Genomic DNA, 26,663 nt, shown 5'->3' with positions numbered 1-26,663 from the left:
CACGCTCACAGGCGTGTGCACTCCCACACGCGCAGGCTTACACACGCGCATGTGTACGCACTCCCACACGCGCAGGCGTACACGCTCAGATGCGTGTGCACTCCCACATGGGCAAGCGTACATGCTCACAGGCGTGTGCACTCCCACACGCGCAGGCGCACACGCTCCCAGGCGGGCACACTCCCACACGCGCAGGCGCACACGCTCCCACGCGTGCACACTCCCACCGCACCGCGTGCACAGGAAGGCCCCGGGGCCGTCGGGGCTGAGCTGGGGCCGGGCGCACACCTGATGGACTTCATCCACTCCTCCTTCTCCTCGGGGCTCGGGGCGGAGATCCGGTACACCACGTGGTTCCCCTCCACCACCCGGCCGTCCGCCTCGGTTTTACAGGCCTTGATGACCTGGCCCTTATGGCTCGGGTTATAAAGCTCGAAACAGTTCTGGCGGAGACAGACAGAGCGCCGTCACGGAGCGCTGCGGCCGCCGGAGGGCAGGGGCGGCAAGAGGAGGCCAGCTTACCGGTTTCCGCGGGTCCTCCACCTCCCTGATGCTGAGGTTTTCCAGGGGGATGATCCCCCTGGGCTCCTTGTCCTACGAGAAAGAGCGCACGGCCAGCCTCGCTCGGGCCCGCGCCCCCCGCCCGGCAGCCCGCCCCGTACTTACTGTCGTGTACTCGAAGTAGTAGAGGCAGTTGTCGGTGAGGATGAACCAGCGCCGCTTCCAGGTCTTCACCCGCCCTCCTAGAAGCAGAAGGAGCTCGTGAGTCGCAGCCCGCACGCGCTGGGGACCCGGGGCCCTCAAGGGCGGGCCCGGGACCTACAGAAATGACTATCTTCAGAAATGCCACCAGGAGCCAAGCTCGGTCTTAAACTCCCTTCTTCCTCGTGGAAACGTTGGCCATTCCGCCCAACGCTGAGCCAAGTCCCGGGCGAGCCGTGTGGCCTGGCGCCGGGGTGGCGACCAGCGCGCGCGGGGTGCTGCCGGGGCCCCACATGCACCCCCACCCGGGCAGCACCGGCGCCCCCGCCACGGCCACCTGGGCCACCACTTTCCAAACGGCCTTTCTGGAAACGTTAGTCGTGATGAATGGGCTTAATTTCCCCACATGGAAATGACAACAGGATGAAGTCAGTGCGGCTCCCCGGGCCTGTCCGGGGCCTAATCCTGTTACCTCAGGGCTCTGGCTGGCCCTGGGATCCATCACCATCAATTACTCCTTGGTCCAGGGAATTACTCGATTGACTTAATCTCTTAACAAGATCGGGGACACACATGTAAACACACACACACACACACACACAGGCCATCTGTGTCTCCTCTCCTTTCACTACAGAAAAGGAAATCTTTTACCCCCAAATATTCAGCACAAACGGGCTTCAATTTCCAGCCCTTGCTTCTGACATGAAGTTTAAAAAAACAATCTACGAGAAAAACATGCACATGGTAACAGAATCAAGCAATCCGTGGGCACAAGCAAGTAGCCGTCCCTGCTGTCACTCCCTGAGGTGACATTCGAGGCAGAGCTCGCCCGCCTCTCTCTACAACCCGTGAGCAGGCGAGTGCCGCCGGGGCTGAGGGGCCATGGTGTGGGAGGAAAGGCCGCGTGGGTCATGTGGGGCCGGGGGTCACGGAGGGACAGGAAGGCACACGGGCCGGCTTCCCAGGTCAGCCTGGGGCTGAGGCAAGAGTGCCTCTGGCCTTGATGTTTGCAGAAATCCAGGCAGGGAAGACATCCCGCTTCCGGGGGGGGGGGGGGTGGTGAAGGAAGGGACCCTTCTTCCTCGTGGAAACGTTGGCCATTCCGCCCAACGCTGAGCCAAGTCCCAGGCGAGCCGTGAGCCCACCTTCACAGGGAGGGGACCCAGGAGACCCTCGTCCCAAAGTCCTCCAGTGATAGGACAGCACAGATTCTCTCCAGGTACATTGCCCCAGCCCAGTTCACTCTACCTCCCTCCCACCAGGTCTATCTCTGGCTGCGCTGGTGCTGGACCAGGCCGCCAGCCTCCCACCCCCATGCCCCCCCTCTCCGAGGCGTCCCTTGAAAAGGTAAGTTCATCCCGGCTCTCCATGCCTGAAGCTCCCAAAGGCTCGCACTCTGTCAGCCTAGGACCCCAACCCCTCAGCGGCCTCCAAGGCCTCCTCGTGGCTCCCCTCCCGGCCCCCGCCTTTCCGTCCGGCCACCGTGCTGCCCCGAGCTCCCACTCCCCTGCTAGCACCTCCCCTCCCCTCAGCCGCACAAGCAGGCTCTCAGAGAATCCCCCCAGGAGCCCACACGCTGTCCATCTGTCCAGTGCCTGCCCTTCCGTCTGCGCTCCTGCACTGGGCCACGAGGTGGCGCCCTGTGTGTCCTGCTCACCCCCAGGCCCCATGGCGGACCCTGCACCACCCAACGCCAGGAAAACGGCTTAGCCGGGAAGGCTTCTCAGCGTTTTGGCCCCGCCGCAGCACCCGCCCCACTGCTCCTGAGCTCAGTGGCACGTCTTGGGGAGCCCAATCCCTAGCCTGGTGGCCATGGCCAAGGGCCTCCCAGCCCAGCCCCAGGTACCCTTACAGCTCAGGGGGGCAGGCCCAGTGGGGGGGTAGCGGGGGTCGGAGCCACCGCAGGTCTCGCTGCAAGGGAACAGACAGGCTCTGCCTACGTGTGTTCCTGGCTGAGCTTCAGGAGACGGGGATGGATACACGGACGGACGGACACACACACACAGCACTCACGCCTGGCTTCTCCGCTCTGAACTTGCTGCTGCTTCCGCGGCTGCTCCCAGGCACACGGCACCCACCCCCCGACACACACACTTCTTCTGCAGGACAGCTCAACTCTGACCCATGTGCCTGTGTTGTTAACAGAACCGACCCCTTCTCAGAACTCAGCGACTATAAGGCATTTCCTTGATGATCACGAAGCAACACTACAATACTCCTAGTTCTTGCAAAGCATCCAGGCCCTCGGAAAGTGCCACCTGGCCTAAGACCAAGTCTATGATGAGACACAAGCAAGGTCGCATGGCGACCTCCGCTCCTATCTGAGTGCGTGCACAGGACACACGTTGTCTCCTACGCTTGTCTTGTAGGCCTGTGGCCAAGCACGTCCGTGTCCAGGCTGTGTCTGCCCTGTGCTGGGTAAGGGCCCAGAGCTAACCCAGGCCGAGCAAACGCATCTCCAGCATCGGCTTCCAGCGGACTGCCTGCCTCCTTGGCCCTCGGAGCCTGACGCCCACCAGCTGTCCCTAGAGACCAGGCCAGCGTCAAGACTCCTGGGAGGCGGCCTGGGGGCAGGACTGTGTCCAGGCCCAGCAGCTGTGCAGAGCAGACCCACCCGCTGGGAAACCCGCTCTCGGCGCGGCCACAGCTCTGTGCACGGAGAGGGTACGGAGGCTGCGTGGGCCCGAGGGAGGCGGCAGCGGGCTCGCTGGGGCTCTGGGGAGGAGGCTCCCGGGCAGGCACCCGGCTGGCCGGCGGGCCCGAGCTCTGGGCGGCACCATCACCCCTAGCTTTGTGACAGGTGCCGAGAACGCCAGCACCGTGACTTCTCCTCACACCCGCGCACGTGGCGGCGGAGCGCGGAGGGAGCCGACCCCGGGCCCCACCGTGCCGAGGCCACGACTGGCTGCAGGGGGCCCCTTGGGCACCCACTCAGCACCCTGCCAGCTCCGTAGCTCCTCGGGGTGCTCTGAGCACTGCTTACGTGCGCACCCAGAGCACAGGTGGGAACACAAGCCCCGCTGTGCCTGTCTCCCTCGTTTGGTTCTGTCTTTCGAAGCAGGTGCATCTCCCGCTGGTGCCGAGGCCACACCAGCTGCCAGGCAGGCTCGCACCGTCGCTGTCACACGAGGGGCCCTCCCTGGCGTGTCGGACACGTACCCCCTCTGCCCTGGCCACAGGTTTGGGGTGACCTGAGAGATGCATCTCCAAGTCCACGGCTATGGCTCTGGGTTTCTAGACAAAGATCTATCTAGAACTCCCCCAAACCTCAGCACAGCCAGAGAGAAGCCAGAGCAAGACCCCAAATCGGAACGGCCGAGCCCTGGCACACGCCTTCACGCCCGCCTCTTACCCTCGCCTTGATTACGAACACAAAGTCGCGGCGATTCTCTCAGGCCCGGTGTCTCACAGCGGGTTCTACAGCGACCATGCTGTCACGTCTCACAGGCTCTCGTGTCACAGTAAGGCAGAAAGCCCCCCCCCCCGCCCCCAGAATAAAAACAAAACAAAAAACCACCCTACCAATTCCTAAAATTGCCCAGAAAATATCAACGCTACTCTGCTTCTTCGTCAATGGTTAGGAAGCCCTTTGAACACGTCCGGACTCCGTCCAGGGGTGGTGCAAACATGCGCTGTTTGGTTAGTATGAGAGGCAACCGGTGATGTACGGGGAGGGAGCAGGCGACCAGCAGGCTCGAGGCTGCTCAGGCCCTAAGGACACGGACGGGCAGGCTCGGTCCCACACGCATTCCCATGCGCTCCCAGCGCCGAAGGGCTGGCATTCCGGCCACGCCTCGCCCGGCCCGGGGGTGTGCGTGTCACATTCGCCGCACCCTGCATGAAGCTAACCCCAGCAAGTCCAAAGCCACAGGGGTCAGATGAATGGCAGCCACAGATCAGAGCTTCACACAGACCAACGGGGGAGAGAAACTAAGAGAGGAATGAGCAGCTGGGGAAGGGGCAGGAAGCCACTGGGTACGTACCTCCTAACGCAGAACAAGCAGGGACAGCCCGTCACAGAACAGAAAGGTGGGAGCCACAGGCAGAAGGAAAACAACAAGAAGGCACATTTAAACCACGCATCAAAAATCAGCCACACCAAACCAAGAGAAAGGCACGCAGGTTCTCGCAGTAAATGCACCTGCCTCTGGTACAGAAAACTGCCTTGGGTCTATCTGGACGCTAACTGAGCAGTTTTCTGGGACGCTCGTGCAGCCCGGGCGTTATTCTCTGCCGTGGACATGGCCGGCAGGGCCTCGTTCAGACGGGGTAGGGCTCAAAGCGGCAGCCATCGAATCTGGGGCGTGCGGCCGGCTACGGTGGGCGGACTCGGCCCAACGGCCCTCGCTTCTAGCGGTTCTGCCTTTGGTCGGGGCCCTTGGCTGCCGAGGGCTGGGGGCTCCGAGTGCGGGGCCCGCCCGCCGGCCACCACTCACCCAGCTTCAGGAGCCAGCCCTCGCGGTCGGGGTTGAAGAACGTGTGCGTCAGGTCATTGCCATCGTCCTCGGGGATCTTGAACGGCTCGTTCCTGATGCTCTCGTACAAGTTCTGTGAGGAGCGCAGGGGACAGCGCTCAGGGACACAGCCGGGGGCGAACGGGCCGGGACAGCGCACTCAGGGACACAGCCGGGGGCGAACGGGCCGGGCGGGGGCGCGCGTCCCCGAGGGCACCGGGCTCGGTGGGACCGGCTGCGAGGGACCCTGCAGGTGCCTGATGGTAAATGTTGCCCACCGCTGCTCCCGAGGCATGAGGGCCAGCTCTAGGGCCCCAAGGGCGGGGAGCTCACCCGCAGCAGCTCCTCCGGGAGGTCCCCTCCCTCGTTGATGCCACGGTTCATGGTGACGAAGCGCTCGGCCGTGGGCTTGTCCCGCACGTTGTGGTTGTGGAGGCTGGTGTTGAGCATGATGATGGCGAACGACAGCACGTAGCAGGTGTCTGCAAGAGGGCAGAGGGTGCAGGGGCCCTCAGCCGCGCGCCTGGCCAGAGGCGCCCCCCCCCCCCCGCCCCCGGGCAGAGGCTCGCCGGCCCCGGGCCCCAGCGCCGCCGACCTGTGGACTGGAAGACGCCGGGGTTGCACAAGCAGTAGCGGGACGCGAACGCCTCCATCATGCGGTCGATCTTCTGCGCCTCCCCCGGAAGTCGAAAGCTCCACAAGAACTGCCTACGGAGAAAGGAACACCAGGGGACGATGGCGTGTCAGGGTCCGGGGCGTAGGGACACCTGGCTTCACCCGGACAAGGCGGGACGTCCACGAGGCTGGTGTTTGAGACCAAATGCAGTGGGAAGCGGGCCTGCGCCTGGGCAGCACCGAGACTCAGCTGCGGAAGTGGGGAGAGCGCGCCCGACTGCCAAATACCGGTGAGAAACACAGTGCACACCCTGCCATCCCACTGAGGCAAGCACGGGCTCGGTCTGCAAACGCCCGGGGGGTCTCTCTGCAGCTCTGGGGACACCACGGGCTCGGAGGCCCCGTGGGGGCGCCTGCCTCCGGCTCCCGCACCCCCCTCGCGGACAGCCGACACGCCGACACTTACCTTAAGGCTTGAACGAGGTTCAGATCAGCAAACTCATGGAGTTCGACAAACGCTTGAAGAACTTTAATATTAAAGTCATCCCTGGGAAAGAAAGCAAATGCGGTCCAAGGCCACTGCACAGAATTTCAATCATTTCAAAAGAAAGACCTTTCCTTTGTATAGCAAGTGTCTGTGGGTTTTTGTCTTGCAGAACTAGAAGTTCAGATCTGTTACACTGCACGTTCGTTTTCAGGCTTAGGACAAAGGAGACTCGGTAGGAGTTAGGAGTTTATCTCCCAGTTGGTGCCGGTCAGGGTACCGAGGCCGTCGGAAGACCGCAGGCGGCTGGCACGAGCCCCGCGGCAGCCCCGAGCGCCAGGCCCGCGCTCCGCCTCCGCTCTCCCAACCGGCGGCCGCGGGCGGCGTTCCCACTTCGCAGGCGGGGCTGCGGGCGCCCGGTGCCGGGTCACAAACCGGGCCAGTGCGGAAGAGCTTTTAAAACCAAACTAAATGCGAGAAGACAAAGGCCTCAACTTTTACATAAACGCAGAGGAGGACAACACGCTTCACTGGAGTTTCCCCAGGTCCTGGTCACAAGGGACAGTAAGGACAGCCCGAGCCAGCGAAACGCCGTGGTCACAGGTGCAGGCCACAACACAAGGCGACGCCAGTCCCTCAGCCTTCCCGGGACCGCAGAGCAGACCAGGCCTCGCTAAAGACAAGGGTGCTGCCACCCCACAGGCCCGCCCTGCCGGCGCACGATCCATCAACCACGAGGAACGGCCACGGCTCAGGGCCACCTGCAAAGGGACCCCGCCCGCGGGGCTGCAAGGATGAACACGGCCTCGGGAAGGGGCAGAGGCACAGAGCACATGTCGCGACGTTCCCCTCCTTTCTCTGGGGCGAGCTGCCGTCTGAGGCCTTGGGGGTCCGTGCAGATGTGGGTGTTGGGGGGGCAACAGGAGGCGGCGAGCACCCGGCCCGTCTCGGGCAGGCAGCAGCGAAGACCGGGGAGCAGGCCCGACACCGTGCTGAGCACCCAAGCCATGGCAGCAGCCGCCGGGTTAGAGCCACGGGCGTCGGCATGAAAGGCAAGTGCCCACCGTCCCAGCCCCAGCGGTGCAGGCAGCCTGGCTGAGAGGGCTCGCCGAGCACGGGGTGCGGAGCTGGCCCCTTCCTGGGCTCAGGTGTACAGGCTGCAGCTGGTGTGAAGACCCCAAGGCGGGACCAGAGAGGGCAAGTGATCAGAGGGGCGGCTGCACCCCCACTCCCGCTGCCAGCCTGGCCCCCCTAGAGGGGGGCCCCTGAGGCTTGGTCCTCGGTCCACACTTCCCCTCCTGCCACACTCGCCTGTGATGCAAACAGCACCTGGGAGCCTGCCGCTCTGGGGTTCCTGCCTCCTTCCGGACCCCTCTCTGAACCATCACACCTGGATATCCCCCCCAAGTCCCCGCGGCTTTGAGCTGTGAATCAGACCACGTCCTTCCCCGACTGGGAAGCTACCCCCGCCCCCAGCAACGGGCAGAGGGGCCCGTCATCACCCTGAGAGCCTCTGCCACCCTCCCCCCCCGCCGCTCCAGCCACACTGCCCCCAACACACTGACCCTCTTGCCTGTCCTGCTCTCCCCCAACACCGGCCTGCAGAGCACCTTCGTCCCCCTCACGTCCTTGCACTTTCTCAATGACACAACCATGACCAGCCTAGCCTGCTAACCGCAGCTCACCCAACGCCCTTACGCGCTTCCACTTCTTTGCCCTTCTAACACCTTCTAACATACGGGAGAAATGTTTTTCACATTTATTATGCTTATTACATATTGCCTGTATCGGTCCGGCAGAGTACAGCTCCACAAGCGGATGAGTCCAGCTTTTTTTTTTTTTTTTTAAACAACACAACCCATGTGCCTCAAACAGAGCCTGGCACAGACTTGGAACTTGGTATTTTCTGTAACTCAAAACCTGCAGGCACGCGGTACTTGTCGACTGCAGGAGCCGCCAGGCTGCGTATTACACAAACGTCATCATTCATCTCGCACCTGCCACACAACCACACAACGATGGCGGACTCGCACTCTGGCCCTCGCGGCACAGGCGATTCATGAGGTGCTGCCACCCCTGGGCCACTGCTCAGGTTTTTTGTGGGTTTTGTTGTTTTTTTTTTTTAAAGATTTTATTTATTTGAGAGAGAGAGCATAAGAGGGAGGAGGGTCAGAGGGAGAAGCAGACTCCCTACTGAGCAGGGAGCCCGATGCGGGACTCGATCCCGGGACTCCAGGATCATGACCTGAGCCGAAGGCAGTCACTTAACCAACTGAGCCACCCAGGCGCCCTGTTTTTTTTGTTTTTTTTTTTGTTTTTAGCTTTGTTCAAACATAATTCACATTCCATACAACTGTCCTATTTCAAGTGTACCATTCAATGGCTTGTAATATATTTGCAGACCTGTGCAACCGTCACCACCATCAGTTTCTCAACACTTTCATTACCCCCAAAAGAAACTCCAGCTCCCAATCTGCCAGCCCCAGGCAACCAGTCGGCCTTCTGTCTCCCTAAGTTCACCTATCCCGAGCACTCTGCATAAAGGGAGTCACCCAACACGCGGCAGCATGCACCAGCACCCTGCTCCTTGTGGGCAATAAATAGTCCATCGTCGGGATGAACCACATCTTGACCATCCACCAGCTGAGGGACATCCGAGCCGATGGACATCGGAACTGCTTCCACCTTTTGGCTACCGAGAATCACGTGGCTACAAACATTTGTGAGTGAGTGTGCAGATGTACGTTTTTACTGCTCTTGGGTGAACACCTAGGAGTAGAATTACTGGGTCGTATTTTGAAGACCTGCCAACTACTTCCCACAGCCACGGCACCTCCTATCCTACCAGCAGGACGTGAGGGCTCTGATTTTCCCACATCCTGGGCAACGCTTATTATCTTTTTATTATTATTACAAACATCTTAGTGGGTGTGAAGTGGTAGCTCACTGTGGTTTTGATCTGCAGCTCCCTGATGGGGGCTAAGGATGCTGAACATCCAGTTGTGTGCTTATGGCCCTATCACATATTTATGGATCTTCTTTGGAGAAATGTCCATTCAGATGCTTTGTTCATTTTATAATTAAGCTGTCGTATTATTGAGTGGTAAGAGTTCTTCATATATTCTAGATAGAAGTCCTTATTAGATTTATATGTGACTTGTAAAAATTTCTCCTAGTCTGTGGATTGCTTCTTCACCTTCTTAATGATGTCCTTCTCAACACAAAAGTTTTTGATTTTGACGATGTCCCGTTTACCTACGTTTTTCTTTTGCTGTTTGTTTTTGGTGTCACATCTAAGAAACTCTTGCCTAATCCAAGGTCACAAAGATCTACCCCTATGTTTTCTTCTAAGTGTTTTATAGTTTTCCTTCTCACATGTAGGTATTTGATCCAGTTTAATTTTTGCGTACCCTGAGTGGTCCAATGGTATTCTTTTGCATGTGGATATCCAGGTGTCCCAGACCATTCGTTGAAAGACTGTTCTTTCCCCCACTAAACTGTCCTGACACCCTCATCGAAAATCACGTGACAATAAACACAAGGGTTTATTTCTAGATTCTCCATTCTACTCCATGATCTAGAAGTCTACCCTTACACCAGTACCACACTATCTTGATTACTGTTTTTAGTCTGTCTTATATGTGAGTTCTGCAACTTTGTTCTTCTTTTCCAAGACTGTGGCTATTTTGGGTCCCATGATGTTCTACATTAATTTTAGCATGAGTCTGTCAACTTCTACAAAGAAGTTAGCTGGGATTTTGATAGGGAATGAGTTAAGTCTGTAGATCAAAGTTCCACTCCATGAACATGGGATATCTTTCCATTTACGTAGGTCTTTTCATTTTTTTTCAAAGTTTTGTAATTCAGAGTAAATATTTTGTACTTCTTTTATTAAATTTATTCCCAACTATTTTATTCCTTTTAATGCTATTATAAAATGGAGCTGTTTTTCTTAATATCTTTTCCAAGCTTGCTCATCGCTACCATTTAAAAGTACAACTGAATTTTACATATTGATCTTGTATCCTTCAGCCTTACTGAACTTATTAGTTCTAATGCTTTTAGTGATTCTTCAGGATTTTCTACATACACAATTCTGTCTTCTGCAAACAAAGTTTTATTTCTTCCTTTCCAAACTAGATGCTTTTAATTTCATTTTCTTGCCCTAGAACTGCCAGTACCATGTTGAAGAGAAGTGGTGAGAGCAGTCAACCTTATCTTGTTCTTGCTCTTAGAAGAAAGCATAAAGTCAACTTGTGGGTTTCACAGGTGCCCTGCATCATATTGAGGAAGTTCCCTGCTTTTCCTGGTTTGTTGAACGCTTTTGTCTTGAAGCAGTGAATGTTGTCAAAAGCCTTTCCAACATCTATTGGGATGATCATGTGGGTTTTACTCTTTATTATATTGATACTGTATATTACTTTGACTTTTGTACGCTGAACTAACCTTGTATTCATGGGATAATGAATGCATGCATGGGGTGAATGTATTGGTGTATAGTCATTTTTAAATATTGCTAGATTTGATTTACTAATATTTAGTTGAGGATTTTTGCTTCAGTGGTCATGGGAGGTACTGCTCTGCAGGATTTTTTGTTTTTGTTTTTGTTTTAATTGTGATATCTTTGGCCACACAGAATGAGTTAGGAAGTGTTCTGCTTTCCACCTTTGATCAATTATTTTTAATAAAGAGCTAGAAACAGAAACCACCCCGGTTGAGCAACTGTTGGGCTCTTATTTAAAAACACTCTTGTTTGATCTTTGACTCAGGGGATGTGCTGCCTTAGATTCCTGTCCTAACCTCTGCTAAGCACAGCAAATGGACCCTTAATTAGAGAAGGCAAATGGGAATGTAAATCTGTCCAGTGCTCTCCATTTAAAAAATTAATAACTTCCCACCTTCACTCATATCCCCAAGCAACAGGGGGAAGAAAACCACTGAGAAATCTGGTCTATTTCTGGGCAAAACATGAAAAGAAGATTAAGATGCTTTCTGAGGGGGCACCTGGGTGACTCAGTTGGTTCAACATCCAACTCGATTTCAGCTCAGGTCATGATCTCAGGGTCATGAGATCAAGCCCTGTGTCAGGCTCTGTGCTCAGTGGAGAGTCTGCTTGAGGTTCTCTCTCCCTCTTCCTCTGCCCCTACCCCCTTGCACATGCTCGCAAGCGCATACTCTAATAAATAATCTTAAAAAAAAAAAAAAAAAAGATGCTTTCTGAGGTACAGAGAAGAGGCAGCACCAGTTTCAGTTCTGCCATGGTTCCCTGAGTAAAGGTTTCCAGAGATCACAGACCCTACCTGGCCCCAGAGCACCCACACCTCTCTCCCCGCAAGGGCAGGGAAAGCATGTGACTGCGCTGGGCCAACGCAGTTGTGGGGAGCAGCACGTGCGCCTTATGCCCAAGCGCAACTGTGACAGACCCTGACGGGGAGGGCGGGCCCAGGCCGGGCTGCTGGTTCTCCTTCAACTTACCTTTCACCTAGATAGTCCCCAATTACGGTCTTATTTAGGCCTTCTCCTTTATACAGGAACTGGGCTACGTCTTCTGGGGAGTTCTGCAGCAGGTCATTTTCTATTAGAAACTGAATTCCCTGAAGAGGGACATAAGAAAGGAAGCTCTGGTTAGGAGGGTCGCCCAGACTCCCTTTTCAAAGACAGAAATACATCTAGAGTAATGATCTTACTGGCTGGGACATGGCAAAAATACCAGGACAATCTGATTCTCACACCCCAGACTACATTTTTTTGCCCACCAGAGGAAAGCACATTCATTCCTCCTGGCAATTTAACAGGCTAAAAGACAAATAAACGGGTTACCGAACAAACCATTACAAAGAAAGTACTAGAGACCATAAAAGCAGAGGTAATAACAACACCGAATTTCCCCAGCTCGGGAGAACAATCTGCTGTGTGCGCGAGAGGAACATGCCCTTTGGGGTTGGCCAATCCACGCCCTCCCCGAGCTCCGCTCTTTCCTTGCCATGCCTCGCTAAGTAATCATGTTCCCAGCTTCCCTTGCAACTAGGAATGACCTTGTGACCCAGATCTGGTCACAGAAGGAAGTCCGGAGGGAGGACCTGGGGAAGCTGCTGCTTTCTTGACCAAAAGGACTCGTGAGCAGCTCCTTCTCCCTCCTTCCTGCCTGGAATGCAGATGTGACGACCGGCGCCCTCACGGCCAGTGGATGAGGGAAAGGCCGGGATGAACACAGGGCTGGGGTCCTGTCACTTGGGAGCCACTGGGGCCCCTGCAGCCACCCCTGCCCTGGGAGAACATAGTCGTCGTGCAAGCCGTGCTCACAAGGCCTTCTGTGAGCTGCAGCTGAACACGGTAACGCATCTCTGTGCCACCGAGCTGAAGCCGGTGAAAATCCACACCCGCTTGAGGGCCCTCAAGGGCACAGGTGACAATTTCTAAATGAAAGGCTGCAGAGGCGGTCCCTGACCCGAAGCAGCCCTGCTCCTCTCCTGAGAAGCCCTAAGAATAGCGAAAATGTAGCTCTGACACAGCTTCTGAGCTGGTTTCCAACACAGACGGACAAAGCTGGTAAGGGAATTCTGTCCTCTACTTGCCTCTCCTTCTACAAATTCGGAGATTTTCCAGCTACCACTCTCTGTACCCCTCCCTCACACCGCATGGTCCCTCTGAGAGTCTTTGCTCTTTTTTTTCCAAACACGTGAATGTCCACAGCAGCCTTATTTAGAATTTCCCCCAACTGGAAACAACCCAACAACATCCAACCAGTAAGAGAAGAGATAAATCCTATTCTGGTATATTCCATACGATGGAACACTATGCAGCAACGAGAATAAATGCACAGCGACATCAATGCATCTGACAGACGTGACACGGAATGAAAGGACGACACGGAATGTACCTTATTTATATTTACAGTTTTACAACAGGCAGCCCCGCTCTACGGTGACGGGGTGGAATTTGTTCACTAGGAGGAGACACCAGAAAGACACTCCTGATGCCCCACCACCACATCTTGCTCTGGGTTACACAAGGATTTTAGTGTGTAAAAATTCGTCACGCTGTGCATTCAAAGTTTGTGCACCATATGCTGTTCTTCAAAAAATGAAAAAGTTTACCAAAAAATCAGTATGTCTGACGATCCTAAATTAACTCTCATCTATTTCTGGTGGGAGCTCGAGTCCAGGCCCCCCGGGGATCATCTTCTAGAAGGGACGACGTGCACATACCCTAAGGAAGCACTCCGATCCCGAGTACACACCTGTCCAGCAAGGCCCCAGAAACCAGGCGAGGGACAAGAGTGCTGGTGCCGTCCGCACCCAGCACCCAGGGCTCTGTGCGGGAGGGGAGCTCTGGGCAGCGGGGCTGACTTTACACTCTGACCTAACATCCCTGGCCGAGAGGTCAGAGGCCAAAGAGGCCCTGGTCTGCCTCTCTCGACTCTGTGTCCCAAGGACTCACAGACTGGCTGTGGGTGGAACTGGTAGATCCTGCTGCACCACCCCCCCAAATTGCAAGGGACAGGAGAGAGAGTTTCCAAAGGAGCCCGAGGTCCTGGAGCCAAGGGCCCGGCGGAAGCAGGTGCTCCCTGGTGGATGGGTGCCTGGCTGGCAGCTGGGGTGACATCCCTGGGCTGTGATACTGGTTGGCGGAGGACAGGGGGGGAAGGGGGGGAGGAACCGCAGCTGCAGGCTGTCTTGCCCTGTGGCCTCCTCCCATCTCCTGCTGTGCACCGTGGGGGGTGGGGGTGGGGGTGGGGGCCGTGGCTTTGACAGAGTCTTGCATCCATCCCACCCTGGCCCCGTGTTCTCTCCAGCCTCCCAGTGTGCTCTCTTCAGCCTCCCAGCGCTCTCTGGAGTCCCTAGGCCTGGCAATTTCCACATTCACAATGTTCCAGGCACTCCATCAGCCAACACCCTGCCAGGAACTGAACGGACCTGGGGATGAGGCTCTCCTGAGCTCTGGATGCTCACAACCTGCTCTAAAATTCAAACACTCGGGAGCTCCTTGGGGAGGCTACGCAACAGCCTGAAAAACCAGGATTTGAGAATAGCAAGTAGGCCCAGCCCAAGGTCATCTCTTCTGTGCTTCAAGGTTACAGAAGGCAGCCAGAGGAGCCCCAAGTCAAGTTCCAGCTCCCTTTGCAAAAGGTACCAGAGGGGCGCCTGGGTGGCTCAGTCGTTAAGCGTCTGCCTTCGGCTCAGGTCTTGATCCCAGGGTCCTGGGATCGAGCCCCGCATCGGGCTTCCTGCTCGGTGGGAAGCTTGCTTCTCCCTCTCCCACTCCCCCTGCTTGTGTTCCTCTCTCACTGTGTCTCTGTCAAATAAATAAATAAAATAAAATAAAATAAAAGGTACCAGAAAACACAGTGCCACGGGGGTGAGCCCAGGCCGGGCACCAGAAAAGAAAATGGAGCCAAAAGCCAGAGTCAAAGAGAGCAGTTATGAAGCAGAACGGGACTGTGTTGGGAAGGTGAAGCAAAGAGGCAGAAGCAGAGGAGGAAGGCACGGAAGCCGCTGACATGCGTCCCCGTCCATGTGACAAGCAAGCTGAGAGCAGAGCGGTGGGTCCACAGGCCGGGGAACAGCAGGGATGGCCGGCAGCCACGGCGAGCTGGGAGGGAGGCCCGGAGCGCACTCTCCGAACCAGAGCTTCGCGAAGGAACCGACCCTGCCCACACCTGCGTCTCAGGCTTCTGGCCCCGGGGCCTGTGAGACAACACACCTCTGTTGTTTCAGGCCACCGAGGCTGTGGTCATTACAGCGGCCCAGGACCCGAGTACACTAGGGAAATGCTAATAAATGTTCCAGTATTATTAGACAATGTCTATGTTTTAAAATATCATTTAGAGGCAATGCCTGGGTGGCTCAGTCAGTTAAGCGTCTGCCTTCGGCTCAGGTCATGATCCCAGGGTCCTGGGATCGAGCCCCAAGTCGGGCTCCCTGCTCAGTGGGGAGCCTGTTTCTCTCCCTCTACCCTTTCCCCTCCCTACCCCCCTGCTTGTGATCTCCCTCTCCCTCTCTCAAATAAATAAATAAAAATCTTTTTAAAAATATCATTTAGAAAATCAAACAGTAGAATCTACTGGAAGAGGGCACCATTCAACCCATTACACCTTATGTATCTTTTCCTATTTCCTTGTTTTCAACCTTGGTGCTCTGCTCCAGGTGTGTGTCTCAGTCAGAACACATCTGGACTTTATTGTTGTTTCTTCAAACTAATGTGAAGGTGCCTTTTAAGAGGTAACTGAGCCCAATCAAATTTATGGTGATTATGGACTTGCTACTACTCATTTCCTGAGCCTTCACATATGCTGGGTATTTCTCATGTCTTTTCAGCCTTCTGCTGAATTAAGTTTTCTTTATTCAATTTTTCCTAGTAATTTAGAAATCCTATCTTATCCCTATTTTTAGTGGTTACTCTTAAAATTTTAACACTTAGGGGCGCCTGGGTGGCTCAGTCAGTTAAGCGTCTGCCTTCAGCTCAGGTCATGATCCCGGGGTCCTGGGATCGAGTCCCGCATCAGGCTCCCTGCTCAACAGGGAGTCTGCTTCTGCTTCTGCTTCTCCCTCTCCCTCTCCCACTCCCCCTGCTTGTGCTCACTCGCTCTGACAAATAAATAAATCTTTAAAAAACAAAATAAAATTTTAATATTTCAACTTACATTCATCCATGAACATCTTGAAAACCTTAGCCAACGTTGACTTCCCTGCTTCCCTTGTCCCTTACACACAGCTGATCTTGAACAATGCAGGGGTTATGGGCTCCCATACCCGCCCCCAGTTGAAAATCTGCATGTAACTTTTGACTCCCCAAAAATCTTACTACTAGTAGCCTACTGTTGACCAGAAGCCTTACCCATGGCAGTCAATTAACACATTTCATATGTTATATACTGTATTCTTACAACAGCATCACAATATTACAGTAACATTCTTATGATAGTAAGCTGGAGAAAACAAAATGTTACTAAGAAAGTTGTAAGGAAGAGAAATACATTTCCAGTACTGTACTGTATGTACTAAAAAAAAAATTCCACCCTCCCAGCTTAAACCCAGTGCTGCTCAGGGGTCACCTGTATTGAGGTAATCTGGGACTTTGATTTTTAAAACATTCCTTCAACAATCAAGCTCTCATTTAGACTTAACCGTATGTTTAGCTGGTTTCTTCGCGTCTCTCCCGTTTTATCCTGCATCCTGGATTCGTGTCCTGTTTATAGACGCACTGCTCCAACCACAATTTCTAGAGCTGACGGAACGTGTTAGCAGTTCCTTTTGTGAGTCCTTGCACATCTGAATGTCTTCACTTGCCTCCTCACACGGGTCAGAATGCTAGGTTTTATTATTTTTATTTTATTTGGTTTTCTGCGGGTCTATACCGGCCTCCCCAGAGCTCTAGGTTTTAAATCACGTTTCCTCGGACCTTGGAAAGTTTCCCTGCTGTCTTTGATCCAGTGTTCCTGTTGTGATTCTGGTTTCTTCTTAGATAATCTGGTCTTTCCTTCCTGGAAAGTCAGTGAATTTCTCTTTATCCATAAGTTTTCTGGTATTTTACTTGATATTTCTACGGATCAGTGTCTGAAAAATTTTATCCTGCTTGGCATTTGGTGAGCCCTTTGATTTTGAGTATTTTATCTTAATCTAGCTCTTAATATTCCAGTATTTCTTTGACATACATCCTCCACTCTGTCTTCTATTCTCTCCTCCTGGGACTTGTTCGATGAAATCTGAGCCACCAGACCTGCCTCCCGCCTCTCGCGGTTCTGCGTAGAGCGATGGAGAACAGGAGCACCACGATCCGCCTTGCCCGTGTCCCCACCCCAGCCTCGGGCTGTGGGTTTTCAGAGGGCGTTGGTTCTTCACTTCCACGGACCTTTTCCACAACTCCCCATTTTTTGCACCAAGGATAAGCCAACACCCCATCATCTCTGATGAGATTTATAATATACAAAACATCCTACCTTTAATGTTTCCTCCTGTGTTAGTTCTGTTTGTGGTGTTTCACGTCTCTTTCATGGGGTCAAGCAGCTCATACATTTGGTGATTCCTGGTTGGGTGATGACCTTTGTATTTCAGAATTTCTGGTAGCCCAACTGAACGCCGTTTGTTTCTGGAGCAGATGACGCGGTCAGTTGGGGGGCTCAGAAGCTGGTCTCTGGGAGCGGGTGTTTCTCCTCCTCTTCCTCAGTGAGGCCAGTGGAGAAGAGACACCTGCGTCTCCCACCTGGGGGCACACACCACTGCTCGGCGCAAGCTCAGCCAAGGGTGAACCATCTGGAGGCCCCCTCCCCGATCCCACGTCCCACACCTGCTGCCCAAGTGAGCCGAGCCCCTGACGTGCTCTCCCATCCCAGAGCAAATCTTTCCCGAGTGTGCTTCGGGCTACCGCTCATCTTTTATCTCTCAGGGTTCCCTCAATTTCTAGTCGACTGAGCGAACTCCTGCTTGTTACACATTCATATGTTATATTTTTAAAGGCATTTCTAGGAAACTGGGAATGAAAGAGAGAGCCTGTAGAATGTTTCCTGCTTCCTTGATCGAATCAACCTTTCCTCTTACTCATTTCTAACCCCAAGCGCTGCCTCTGTGTATCTAATGTACCTGCAGAAACAGAAGCTCCCGCTCAAAATGTCACCACTCTGTGACTTATTTCCTGCTAGCCTGAAAGTCTCTGATGCAAGCCTGTTTCACAACACCGCGTGTGAGATCACCCAGGGCTGTTTTGGACTGAATGTCTGAGTCTCCCGAAGATCCCTATCTTGAAGCTCTAGCCCCCAGTGTGATGGTGTTCAGAAGTGGGGTCCTGGGAGGCAGGGTCAGACGAGGTCATGTGGGCGGGGCTCTGATCTGAGGGAACCCTTGCCCTTTTAAGAAGAGACACCAGGGGGCGCTCTCCAGCTTCTTCTGGGCCGTCTGGGGACACAGTGAGGAGGCGGCCACCTGTAAGTGGGGAAGACCGCTCTCACAGAACCCAGTCATGCTGGCAGCCTGACCTTGGATTTCCAGCCTCCAGAATGGTGAACAAGTAAATGTCTAGTGTTTAGGCCACCAGTCCACGGTATTTTGTTATGGTGGCCCAAGCGGACTCCAACGAGTGCTATAATCGTCAAGACAAGGGAATTCTCATTATTTTTCCCCAGCAAAGGGCCACATGCAGACTAAATTTACCATAATTACAAATAAGTTGTTGGGTAGCACCAGTAATTAATACCTTAAAAATCTCTCAGGTGGAGAGGCATCTAGGCAAAATGAGGCCTGTAGGGCAGCCGGCCACAGCCCAGGCAAAGCAGATAAAGCAGCTGCTTCCTCGGACTTGGAGGTGGAGACACTCCACAGGGCTGGACTCCCCGGGCGGCCGACAAACCAACCCCAGGCTCCCACGGGAGCCCAGTGAGGTGCGGTGGTCACGGGCCCGAGTCTGAGGTGGATTCCTCGCTCAGGACGCTGGGCACGTCTCAGCGGCTCCGTGCCTCATTTCCCCCGACTGCGCCACAGGCATTGAAAGGGAACCCACCCCGTAAGGTTAAGTGTACTAATTACAGTGCTTCGTTAGCAGTTCCTGACGCGTGGCAAGTTCTCAGGAAGCCTGAGTCAGCCCTCATGACTGCACGTCTGACACGTGGTGTGCGCAGAACGAGAGGACAGGCTAGAGCCGGGCGGAGGGACAGCACCACTGGACCACCGGAGTGTCTGTGCGCGCTTCGTGGGGAGGACGTGGACTCATCCCCGGACTTGTGGGCGTGCTGTCCCGCGCTGCACCTTAAAACATAAGGTCTGGTTTTCAAAACAGCCACTCGTGAGGTATCTTTCAAGATGCTGCCAATGCTTATCAAATCTGCTGGTTAAGCCAACTCTGCAAATTCAACTCAAGAAAGGAAAAAAACAACAAAAAACGCTTCTAGCTCCAAACCTCAAGTCATTACCAAATTCACAAAATCATTCCCGGACACAGCTGCATTCCACTTTGGGGCTGGCGGATGCCCCCTAAGCAGAAAATCGGGAAGCAACAGGAAACTTTTCGCGGAGGTGGGAGTGCTCCAGCTAAACAAAGACCCTCCTCCGGCGGCAGCCGTGGCGAGGCTGAGGAGAATCCACATTTGCCATTTCTTTACGTTTTGCAGCTGTGCTTGCACCTAGAAATGCAAGTTTACGGATCATCTTAGACCTTGCACAGTGCAATTCTTGCTATCAACATTCACTGAATGAACACATCGTTAATTAGCACAGAGGCTCAATGCCAAAAATAAATAAATAAAATCCTAAGGAAGGTGTGTGATGTGAATGCCACCTAAAGATCACGGTAGGATGAAGTCAGCTCCGGGGACGTTAGAAGCTTCCGGGGACACGGCGTTCCTCTCCGGGACCTCAAGCCCTGGTGACTAACTCAGATCCACTCTTCTGTCTCAAAACCTAACGGTCTTGCAGCTGAGCCATGTTCCACAAAGCGTTTACAGGTTCTGCTAAGTCTTCTGGTTCAACCTCAAAGACAAGTAGCTGCATGTTGCAGGTTTCCTTATTTTCGGGTGTTTTCCTAGAAAATCCAACTGGAGGGAAGACCCGGTATTGCCTTCAATCAGGAGAGCTCCCGGTCCTTCATGCAGATGTCTTCTCTGGAAGGTGAATGGGAGGAACAAAGTCCCCAGACTTGAACCATTTAACCCCCCAGCAGACACCCAGGGTGCAGCCCTGCCCACCAGCTCCCCGGGCTGTGGGCCATGCCGCAGCGGGAGGATACACCGCTCGGCCTGGCCCCGCCGAGGGCCTGTCTACACCAGCCGCTGCCGGGGCAGGGAGGCCTCACCCAGAGCCTCACACGCAAGAAAAGGTCTTCGGGTCCAGGGATGAGGCCCACGGGCACTTGTGCTTCACCCCACTCCCTGGCAGCCCCTACATGATACAAATTTAACCTCCACTCTCAGTACCTGTGAGGGGGTATGACCGACCACCTTTGTCCAAAATGAGAGAGCCAATCAAACCGGTGAATCCCACAATCTCTTGCAGGCCAGAACACTGGAACGTTGGCTTACCTTTTTGGGATCCATGTTGAATTTCTTCCTCCCCATAGCTATCTGCTTGTTCCTCTGGGTAGTTTTGCTATGCATTTCAAACAGTTAAATCATTAGGGAATGTTTGCACCAACTGCAAGAGGGCGGGCAGTCTCCCCAGCACTTCGGCCAGCACCTCGGTGCAGAAAACCACCCCTGCAGCCCCACCCCCCCCCCCCCACCCTTGCAGCCCCCCCCCTCTCCCCCCCCCCCCGCCACCCCTGCAGCCCCACCCCTCCACCCCCCACCCCTGCAGCCCCACCCCTCCACCCCCACCCCTCCACCCCCCCACCACAAAGGTGGCACTCGCAGCTGCCGGGGCTCTTTCCTACACTTGATTCCTTCTTCAGAAATAGCTAATAATGACAAACAGCGATTTAAGGAAAGCACGGTTTCCTGCTGTACAGAGAGGCTACTTCTGCGGAGGTTAATTTGGAGGAGCTGTGCTTCCAGGGAAGGGAGGGGAGAGCCGCAGCCCCCAGAGCAGCCCTGACTCCTCCACAGAGAGCAGGAAGGGGTGAGGGGTGGGGAGCAGAGGACCCAACAGCCCCACAAAGGCCGCCCCACTTTGCGACCCCAGCCGTCCGGCCCCGCTGTGCTCACACGGCAGCTGAGGCACGGAGAGAAGAGGTCAGTGACTCAGCCGTGTGGCCCCAACAGTTTACCTCTCCTCCACTGAAGTCAGATTGTCAATCTCAGTCATCACTTCAGCGATTTCATATTTCAGCCTCTGCCGAAAAAGCAAACAGACATTTGGGGGTGGGGCTCTTTTCCGTCCCCTCCTAGACTCGAGATATTTTAGCCTCCCAGACACAAGCTTCCCTGAGGCCTCACGTGGACGTCCCGGGGACGGAAAAATCAGTACTTTCCACCCAGTCCAAGCGGCCCCAACTCAGGAGAAAGCACAATCATCATCTGCCCACCTGTCGCCGGAACAAGCTCGGAGGGGTCAACCGGGCAGATTCTAGAGTGTGTGTGTGTGTGTGTGTGTGTGTGTGTGTGTGTGTAAAACACAGCAGCAAAGGGAAGCAGTGAGGCCTTCGCTCACTCACTGCGGCTGTTCAGCTCTTCCTCCCCAGCCTCCGGCCACCCTCCCTGCCTTCTTCACGGCCACGGTCTTCCTCTCCTCTTGGGAAGACCAGGGCAAAGGTGCTGAGGCCAGTACCGGGGCCCGAACCACCAGTCTGTGCGTGAGACAGAGCGGCATGGACAGAGCCCAGGAGGCGCCGGCAGAACACAGCTGGGGCTCGGACAGGCCGAGAACACCAGACGGGACAGGCTCCCCTGCGCCCCCACACGGCTCCAGCGCGTCCTGGCTGCGGGACCCTTGGCAACGCTCTTACCCTCTCGGGGCCTCAGTGCTCTCAACTCAGAAGTGAGGTCACTAGCTCCCTGAGCCTCCACAGGCACCATTACTGCTAATGTCCAAACAGGACCACGAACCTTAAAATACATTCTTATTCTTCAACCAAAGCACCCATTCTGGGAAACAGTGATTTTTACACGAATGAAGGGTAACCTTACAAGAAAAAGTTCCACAAATTACCTTTCAAATACAAAGACACTTTTATTAAGACACTATTGTTCTGTTCACCAGGGAAGTTCAGACCTCAAATGCGGGCTCCTAGGAAGGAGGTGCTGTCTGGACAAGGCTGGTCTTGCAGCAAGTGGCCAATGAGACCACGTTCATCCTGACGTGACAAAGATTCGGGAGCTTCTCAAAGAAGAGCCACACAGCTGACTAACTTTCCCACAGAAGCCCCAAGTGCAAGCAGCGCTGGTCTCCCGAATACTTTCCACCACGGGCTGACCCTGAGGTTGTGGTTTGGCGCCTCTGCTTCTCCTGGGGGGCCCCCGGCGCGCCGGGCCCGAGGACAGAGCCGTGGCCAGTCCGGCGTTTGCCCGTGTTCTGCCATTCTGCTCCCACCAGCGAGTCGGCGCTCGGGCGTCCGCACGCCAGAAGTGGGACGGCGGGTTCCGGGTGCTAGGGATTTTGGCAAACGAACAGGGCCTTCTTCCACTTGAGAGAGCCACCCATTTGGGGACTGCTGCCGTTGTCGACAAGTGCCCTCACCGTGGACTCCAGCTCCGTGGCCGCACGGCCTGGTGAGCTGAGCACGATCTGCTTTACCAACTACGGTAACCCTTTCACTCCCTTCACGTGTTAGGATACAGACATACGAGATGCCCAGTTTTTACCTTTTCATGAATTATTTTAGTAATTATTTTACCTAAAAGCAAAAACTAGTGATTATTTTACCTAAAAGCAAAAACTAAGGGGAGTTTTTGGTTTTTTTTACCTCAATGTCATCAATAAGTTCCTTTTTTCTTCGACGAATGTCTAAAAGTTCTTCTCTCTCTTCTAATGAGAGGTCTTCAGGCACTGGAAGAAAAAAAAAAAAAAATCAAACAATTAAACTACTACCAGTCTGGAGCCCACGTTGGCAACATCTAGCGAGGCTGAAGATGGCCCATCAACACGTCGGCGGGTCTGTAGGTAAGCATCTGGCCCCAAAAGAACCCAGCACGTAGACCCCGTGTAAGATACTCATAGCGGCCTTGTTTGTAAGAGGAAAACCACCCAAATATCCTCTAATAATGAATAAATGGCGGTATATTTATAAAACAGAATCCCGCGCAACAATAAAACATGGCTGAACTCAGTCTATCAATACAGGTGAGCCGCTCAGAACAGAAAAGGTAAAGCAGACTGGAGACTCTACGTGGCCGTTTGTGAAGGCTGAAAATCAAGCACACGCTTTGGAGGTGAGACGTGCATGTATGTACAGAACATAAGCGCACTAAAGTTCTGGATAGTGTTCCTCCGGAGAAGGCTGGATGGCAGGAAACACATGCCAGGACGACTCAGGGAAGTGCCAGTGCGGTGGGGGGAGGGTAGCCAGTACGTGGGTAACTGAACTTCTGTATTATTATTATTGACAGAGAGTTGTTAATAACATCCTCTTATTAATGACTAACCTCCCCCACTCCTACCATGTCCGTACTCTTTTCTTTGATTAATTGTGCTGCAACTGGTATTTCATTAAGCTTTTCGAAGAAGATTTGATTTTGAATACTCCTCAATTGTGCATTTAATTCCTACTTCATTAATTTCTTTAAAGAAACAAAAGATGGAGAGTCTGATCAAAAAGCAAGAGAGCATGCAGAGATTCTAGAAATGAGGAGAATACAGCCATGGCGCAGGGGTAGACACACTGATGGACGCACCAGAAGACTAGCCAGGAAGTCCCCCCAGACAGACAGAAGCTTGCTCTGTAACAGAGCTGACAGCACAGCTCAGAAAGACAGACGGACGCGTCGGTGAGTGACACGTGCTGTGTGACACATCGGTTACCCCTGAGCGCAAATTGAGGCCGAATCCCTGTTTTATCATACGTATTTGCAACCAACTTCAAGTGGAACAAAGGCTTAAATACAAAGGCAACAGCACAATTTTTAGAATAGGGGAGAACTTGTTTACAACTTCAGAGTAGGAAAGGATTTCTTAAACAAGATAGGAAAAAATGTAAATCACAAACAAAAACATCAATAAATTCACCATTAAAATTAAGACCCTTTGGTCACCAAAATTCCACACCATGAAGTAAAGAGCTAAGCCAAACACCATCAAAGGGTTGGTATCCAGAATACAGAACTCTTACAAAGAAGGGGGAAAGAATTTAAAACCAAGGTTAGTAAATGGGCAAAAGACTTGAACAGACACAAAATTGAAAAGGAATCTATCAATGGACATGTGAAAAGACATCAACTCTCTTAATCATCGGGGAAATGCAAATTCAAATCTCAGGGAGAGACCTCTACTAACATGGTGGTAAAGCTCACTGAAACTATAGTAAGGCGATTTCTTAAAACTTAAAAACCCATGAGGACAAAGACAAGGGGGGGGCGGGGGAGAACAACATGTTTTGAAGCTAGAAGACCGATTGGACCAGCAGTGACTCGCTTAACTAAGGTGAGCAAGAAGAATCTTATGCCAACAGGGTGGGGGCGGGGGGGTGGGGCAGACCAAGGCATAACCTGACTCCTCGGGCGTCCAAGGGCTTGGGAACTGGTCAGGTCAGTCTGGGGGCGGGCTGAGAAGAGGAGTGAGCTCATGAGAGGACTGGATGAGGCTGTGTGAGAGCTATGGGACCCCTTCATCTCCTCCAGCTCCACAGAAGACTCTAGACAGAGTCAGGGGGCCCAGGGGTCACCCCACACGAGAGCGCACCACACCAAAGACCAGGGATGTGCTCCGGGCTGACACCCCGTCACCACCACCACCCATCTTCTCCCCATGGGGCTTCCGGACTACTGGCAACCACCCTTTACCCACCTGCACCATCCTGGACTAGAGGTAGGAGGGTCTTCTCTGCAGAATCAGACCAGCTTTAGATGCAAAGAGACTGATTGGGGGGTGGGGGGCTGTCCACCAGCAACCAGCACACCTAGATCACCCCACAGAGAAACCGGTCAACGAGGCCTCCTGACACACTCAGAGTTCCCAGTAACCTCTAGCCTTGCACTCTCCTGAGATAAGCCTCTAACATGCAAAACAGATACCAGAACAGACACAAAGAGGTCAAAGTGGTTACACCTTGGGGAGCAAGACATGTGGGAAGCCAGGGACATGCTCATCTCCCCCACTACAGCCCTGCGGAACCACTGACTGATGCATACATACCTGAGAAATGTAAAAACCTGAATACATGCATGTCACAATCACCCAACGGGGGTGGGGGGGATGGAGTAAGGGGGAGAGAGAGAGAAAACAAGTCTGCTCTGAGTGGAAACCAGCATGGCACCTTTGGAAAACCATTTGGTTCCTATGGAAGATGTGCCTAAGCAATGGACCAGTGATTTTACTCCTAGGTGTATATATACTAAATTCTTGAGCACTGCAACAGAAGATACGATAGTGTCAACAGAAGATATGATAATGTCAAAGAAGCACACTTTGTAGAAGAAAAAGGAGAGAAAGGATGGGAAGATATGTTGTACATTTAGGCAAGAGACTCCCGAACCACGGTAAAAATAAATCACATACAAACACAAACAAATGGATCATCTCAGGAAAATAATATGGGAGAGGAACATTTTCTATCAATTTCAAAAACAAAAAAAATTAAACAATATGTTGTTTGGGTATACAAATATATACATAGTAACAATAAAGACAATCACTGGAATGATAAATAGGGAATTCACAATAATATTTACTTCTTAGGAGGAAAGAAAGGGGATACACAGGATATTTCGAAAGGAGTAGTATGCTCCAAAGGAATGCTCTTTCGTGAACAAATACTCATCTTGCTATCAAATAAAGATTTAATTTTTAAATCTTTAATGAAAACATTTTTTAAAAGCCAGGCAGAGCTCCTGGCCCTTGAGTGTACGTCCAGACTACGTTCTTCCACAAAGTAGTTACAACTCTGAGAATTTAGATAAAGCAGAGAAAGATCTTTTTTCATACAGGACGACACCTAGTGTATTTCAGCTCAGAAAATTCAATGCGATTTAGTCATTAAAACCAACAGCCAAGGGCAAAGAAGGAAAAAAGCTAGCCAGATCCCCCTCCCTAAATAAGCCGCAGAGATTTCTTATTTTCAGTTTTCTTCTGCTGAGCTGTCCAGGTCGAGAGAGGAAAACAAGACTCTTCAAGGTGAGGGCTGTCATGCCATCATCAACAGACATTTTCGTTTCTTTTCAGAGTCCACCTCCGGCCCCTCCCTCCGACCCAGCAGATGAGGAAGGCTGGCCGCGAGCACGGAGTGACGGCCGGGGAATGCATCCCCACACCAGGCTGACCTGATGCTAGATCCTCAAGCTTCTACCCATACCCTTTAAACTCTCCTTCACTGATGCGCATCTTTTCCTGTCCCGTTAAGGCCCCAAGGAGTTAAACAAATCAAGTACTGACCATTTACTTTACCAGCGCTTCCGACCAGATTTTGCCGGTCTAAAAGAAAAAAACATTTTGTAAGGTGGGATAAGGTGTAGAATAAGGTTCTTATTCTTATAGCTTCACACTGTCCCACTTAAGGGCTGAAATGATACTATGTCTATACTTCTGCCAAAAAAAAAAAAAAAAAAAGAATTGAGTAAACGAGAACAATCGTTAAGCCTATTTGATGGACACAGGGGTAGCCATCATCTATTTCATATTCTAAGGGTTTGAAATCTGTCACAGTAGAGAGTAAAAAAGAAAAGTTTCTAGTATTCACTGGCCAGTAGTATCTCTTACGGTCATATCTACTAGGGCATTTGGCTGAAGTATTAATAGGAAATCATGGGATGCTCCCTGGTGTACTATAAAGAATAAATAAATAAGAGGAACAGAAATATGTGACAAAATACTAGACCGATCTCTGCCCAGGTTCTGTGA

The 26,663-nt window shown here is 53.0% G+C and overlaps 1 protein-coding gene across 1 annotated transcript in view; it reads right to left on the bottom strand.

Moving 5' to 3' along the window:
• The window catches only part of CYTH3 (cytohesin 3), a 24,106-nt gene extending 900 nt beyond the window's left edge, over positions 1-23,206 (bottom strand). Inside the window, exons 1-11 of the mRNA XM_032394160.1 lie at positions 22,579-23,206; positions 20,944-21,008; positions 20,261-20,327; positions 11,731-11,849; positions 6,238-6,318; positions 5,752-5,864; positions 5,490-5,638; positions 5,139-5,250; positions 667-743; positions 523-594; positions 289-443 (exon numbers count right to left, since the gene is read on the bottom strand). Of these exons, the coding sequence (XP_032250051.1) occupies positions 289-443; positions 523-594; positions 667-743; positions 5,139-5,250; positions 5,490-5,638; positions 5,752-5,864; positions 6,238-6,318; positions 11,731-11,849; positions 20,261-20,327; positions 20,944-20,981 (983 nt within the window). The 5' untranslated portion in view covers positions 20,982-21,008; positions 22,579-23,206. The remainder of the gene's footprint in view (positions 1-288; positions 444-522; positions 595-666; positions 744-5,138; positions 5,251-5,489; positions 5,639-5,751; positions 5,865-6,237; positions 6,319-11,730; positions 11,850-20,260; positions 20,328-20,943; positions 21,009-22,578) is intronic.
• Positions 23,207-26,663: the final 3,457 nt, after the last annotated feature.

This window comes from Phoca vitulina, unplaced genomic scaffold (assembly GCF_004348235.1).
Source record: "Phoca vitulina isolate PV1807 unplaced genomic scaffold, GSC_HSeal_1.0 scaffold79, whole genome shotgun sequence".
Taxonomy (NCBI): Eukaryota; Metazoa; Chordata; class Mammalia; order Carnivora; family Phocidae; genus Phoca; species Phoca vitulina.
Note: the sequence above shows the minus strand (reverse complement) of the source record. Positions and strands in the feature narration are given on the sequence as shown.